The following is a 4,856-nucleotide window of genomic DNA, read 5'->3' as shown; positions in this document are numbered from 1 at the left end:
CGTCCACTCCTTCCACGGTTGGTTCCGCGAATTCAGCTACCAGATCAGCGAGGACTTGACCCTTTATGGCGGTGCGCGGCATATATCTGATGTCAAAGGCGCTTAAGATGGTGCCCCACTTAGCGATTCTCCCAGTGTAGTCGGCGCTGCGGAGGACTGATTTCAATGGAAGTTGGGTTAGCACAACAACTGTATGTGCTTGAAAATAGTGGGGAAGCTTCTTTGTAGCTTGCACGACAGCCAATATTGCCTTTTCGAGGGGGAGATACCGGGTCTCAGCCTCCTGTAGCGACTTGCTTACGTAGTACACGGGCCGTTGCGTGCCGTTGTCCTCTCGGATCAGTACTAGGCTGACTGCATGATCGGCTACTGCGATGTACGCATAGAGTACCTCGTCGGTCTCGGGGCTGGACATGATCGGAGGTCGGGCGAGGTATTCCTTGAGCTGTTGGAAAGCCATGTCACACTCCTCAGTCCACTCAAAACCCTTCCACTTGTGCAATAAGAGGAAAAAAGGTCGGCATCGATCCGCCGAGCGGGAGATGAAACGGTTCAAAGCTGCTATCATGCCGGTAAGCTTTTGGACTTCTTTGGGATTCTGAGGCGGTTGCATACTATGAATGGCCCTTATTTGGTCAGGGTTAACTTCGATCCCCCGGTGGGTTACCATGTAGCCAAGGAATTTTCCCGATCCCACTCCAAATGAACACTTGGATGCGTTCAGTCGCAGCCTGTACCTTCTCAGGATGTGAAACACCTCGTCAAGGTCCCTGATGTGGTCGGTCTCTAATTTGCTCTTTACAACCATATCATCTATATACACCTCGACAGTTTTTCCCATCTGCCGTTCAAACATCCTAGTCATCATCCTTTGATAGGTCGAACCGGCATTCTTCAGGCCAAAAGGCATCACCTTGTAATGATAATTGCCAATTGGGGTGACAAAGGCAGTTTTTTCCTGGTCTTCCGTGGCCAAGGATATCTGATGGTAGCCCTGGAAAGCGTCCAAAAAACTCATTCGGGGATGCCCGACGGTTGCGTCGACCAGTCGGTCTATTCGCGGCATTGGGAAAGGATCCTTCGGGCAAGCCTTATTTAAGTCCGTGAAGTCCACACAGACTCGCCATTTCCCGCTCTTCTTCTTCACCACGACTGTGTTCGCCAGCCATTCGGGGTAGAAGACTTCCTTGATAGCCCCAGCTCTTTTCAATTTCGCCACCTCTTCCCTCACAGCGTCTGCATGCTCCCTTGACGGGCGCCGAGGCGGCTGCTTCTTTGGGGTAATAGCTGGGTTAACGTTAAGGTGATGGCGTATTAGGTCTGAGTCGACCCCAGGGGCTTCATAAGGATCCCAAGCGAACACATCCTCATTTCGACGCAGAAAATCAATTAGCGCCGACTTCTCCTGTGCTGGCAGCTCCGAGCCAATCTGGAAAAACCTTTCGGGGTCTGATCCGACGAGCACTTTCTCTAGCTCTTCACAACTCACCTCCAGGTCCGGTCCTTCATTACCTGCAACTCGGACCGGGGCTTTTGATTGCTATAAGGTATTCCCGGTTGAAGTGGAAGGCGCGTCGCTTAATTGTCGAGCAATGGCCGATACCATGCAATGCCTGGCCACTCCTTGATCCCCCACTATCTCTTTGATTCGGCCCTCTGAGGGATACTTCACCTTCTGGTGCAGGGTAGATGACACAGCCCCTAGCGTATGAAGCCATGGCCGTGCCACGATAGCCGTGTAGGGTGAGTATGCATCCACCACAATGAAATCCACTTCCACTATTTCTATGTCTGTTTGCACAGGCAATCTGATCATGCCCTTAGGGATGACGATTTTTCCCTCAAAGCTAAGCAGAGGAGTGTCATATGGCGACAGGTCCTCCTGCTTTAAATTCAGCCCTTTATACAGGTCCGGGTACATCACTTCCACGGCGCTGCCCTGATCAACTAACACCCTCCTCACGTCATAGCCTCCTATTCTGAGTGTCACGACTAGGGCGTCGTCATGGGGCTGAATAGTTCCCTCTTTGTCCTCTTCCGTGAATCCAATTAATGGCACTCTCCCTCTAGCCCTCTTGGATTCCTTTTCGCCTGACTCTGTCGGGAACCTACCTACTGACATTACTCTGAATGGGACGGAACCGGTTCTCCCAGGTGCGGCAAGAATGACATTTATCGTGCCGATGGGTGGCCTCAAGGTACTTTGCCTGGTATCGACATTTGACTGCTCAGGACGTTGCAACAGATGCCCTAGCTTTCCTTCTCGGACGAGTCGATCCACATAGTTCTTCAGATTCCTACATTCGTCTGTGACATGGCCGGGCTCTTGGTGGTACGCACAATATAGATTCTGATTGCGTTTTGAGGGGTCACCTGCCATCCTATTTGGCCATTGAAAATAGGGCTCGTGCTTTATTTTTCCCATGATCACGTGTAATGGCTCTCGGAACACAGCGTGGACTACCTGAGCCCCTGTAGATCCCGACTGTTCTGCATAATCTCTTCTCGGCTTATTACTGTTACTGAAGCGGTCCGACCTGAAGTCCCTTCTCTCCTGGGGGACAAACTTCGCCTTTCCCTTCCCGGTTTGCTGGTCCTCCTCGACCCTCTTATACTTGTCTATCCTGTCCATAAGTTGCCGCACGCTGGTTGCTGGCTTCCCTGTGAGAGACTTTCTCAAACCATGCTCTGTTGGCAAGCCCCTTTTAAAGGCACTGATGGCGACGTCATCGTGACTCCCCTCTACCTCGTTGTGCACCTCCCAGTATCTGTCCGAGTAGGCCTTTAACGTCTCTCCTTCTCGCATGGACAGAGATAAAAGGGAATCGAGGGGCCGAGGGACTCTAGTGCTGGTGATGAAGCGGGAACCAAAGGCCTGCGTCAATTGTTTGAAGGAGTCTATAGAGTTTGGTGGGAGGGCATCAAACCATCTCATGGCCAGGGGCCCCAGGCTGGAGGGGAACACTTTACACATTAACGCCTCGTCCCTGGAGTGAACGGCCATCCTCTGGTTGAACTGGCTCACGTGCTCCACTGGGTCAGTTCGACCATTATACAGGCTAAACGTTGGCTGATTAAATCGCCGAGGGAGCACCGCCCGCTCTATCCTACGGGTAAATGGCGACTGGGAGATTCGATCCAGGGCCTTGCTCATGGCGTCATTGACTAAGCCTTGGTAAGGTGGGCTTTTGCGGCCGCGTTTGTGAGGCCTCTCTTCCTCATAGGAGAACGTCTCGCTCGGGGGGGTCCTCCTCCTTCGTCTGTATTCATCATCCTCACCACTGCTAGTATCCGAAATGGGCAAAGGACGTTTTTGTTGGGCTCGCCGCAGCCTTTTCCTCAAATCCTCAATCTCTTGCTGCAGAGCCTTCTGCTCGTTGTGCTGGCGGGATGCATGGTCTTTCCCTTTCGAGCGACTTTTACTCGTGTGAGCGGTGTTCACACTGCCCTCTCGTTGATCATTTTGGTCTTTTGCTCGTTCGAGGTTTACAAAGTTGTCCTGTCGTTGAGATTCAGTACGTCCAGCTTGGCGCGGACCTGATCCTTCCATCCCTTGCTGTTTCACTTGTCAAGACACAAGTTCTCCCCACAGACGGCGCCAATTGTAGGGTGACGAATTCGGGGTTCAGGCCCAACCGGTGGGAGATCCTGGCCCAAAAGTCCCTCAACAATGAATTTGTAGAGAGCGAGTTATAGAACTAGGTCTTTGACAGGAGAAAATGAAGTTACGACCAAGCCATGCAACCTAGTTGGACGTAGGGATATTCCTTCGAGCATTTTTAGTAAAGGTCCCTGAGGCTGTTCTTGTTGCTTCTCTCTCTTTTATCCTCCTTTATCCTTTCTTCTCTACACCATCCGATCCCTCTTCCATGGGGATCTCCTTTCCTTATATAGCTCCCTTCCTGAGATCATGTCCCTACACTTGTCAGTCATCCCATCCTCCACTCGAGTGCCTGTTCCATAGGTCATTCTCCCTCCTTTCCGTGAGTTGCAGTGGCCAAGGTCACTCTGCGTTCCTGTCCCTTCCACATTAATGCGGCTGGAAAAGTAGTTCCCTGGCATTTAATGCGGCAGTTGTGATTGTCTCTTCCTCCTTCCTGAGTGTCACGCATTGTTTCCGTGTACTGGGCGACCTTTCGCTAAGTAAGGGGTGCAAATTGGATGCTTACTTGGTGAGTCCGAGGAGGTGTTCCTCCTCGGACGCCCCTTAGTAGGCCCGGCCCATCACTATTGGGACGGGGTATCCTACGCCCACGCCTTTTCTTCTTTATCGCGGCTGGGCTTGGTACATGAGTTATGGCCCAACATCAACTGACAGACTTTACCCACCACAAAAGATAATATAAGTTGAAAAATACATATTTTGTAAATTTTCGCTTAAGCGAAATTCAATTACTTGTGAAATGATCACACAAGCGAGTTTTACAATTGAATTGAAGGAAAATTTTCTTTCTAAATTCTAGAAGTTCACTCCAGCAAAGACCAAAGAGGTATTACTGTATAAACATAGTAAATGGACAAAAACACTAATTTGATACAAATATTAAGTTTAAGGAATAAATGATAAAAAAACGTAATAGACAATTACTAAATTTAGAAAGAGTTTTACTAAGATATGCTATTTATCTATGTGCATATGTTAACAAACTATTTTGAAAATTTTTTTATGAGAAAAAGAAAAGGTAACTAATTTTTTAAGCAATTTATTTGTATAATTTTTTTTAAATGAATATTTTATAAATGCATGCATTAACTAAAGTTACCAAATAAAGCATAATTTGAATTTTAATGAATTATATTTTTGATTTTATTAAAAAAAAATGATAATAAACATTTTAAAATACTTCCTAAAATCA

At 48.5% G+C, this 4,856-nt stretch overlaps 1 protein-coding gene across 1 annotated transcript; it reads right to left on the bottom strand.

The window, feature by feature from the left end:
• Positions 1-1,540: 1,540 nt before the first annotated feature.
• On the bottom strand, positions 1,541-2,380 carry LOC126689867 (uncharacterized). The gene has a single exon (XM_050385035.1). The coding sequence runs from the start codon at positions 2,378-2,380 to the stop codon at positions 1,541-1,543; it is 840 nt and encodes a 279-aa protein (XP_050240992.1).
• Between the last annotated feature and the right edge of the window lie 2,476 nt (positions 2,381-4,856).

Source organism: Quercus robur, chromosome 6 (assembly GCF_932294415.1).
Source record: "Quercus robur chromosome 6, dhQueRobu3.1, whole genome shotgun sequence".
Lineage (NCBI taxonomy): Eukaryota > Viridiplantae > Streptophyta > Magnoliopsida > Fagales > Fagaceae > Quercus > Quercus robur.
The sequence above is the reverse complement of the archived record's forward strand: the minus strand, read 5'-3'. Positions and strand labels throughout refer to the sequence as shown.

What these genes read in the sequence shown, in the direction of transcription:
- LOC126689867 (XM_050385035.1), bottom strand. Translation starts at nt 2,380, where the DNA reads ATGGCAGGTGACCCCTCAAAACGCAATCAGAATCTATATTGTGCGTAC.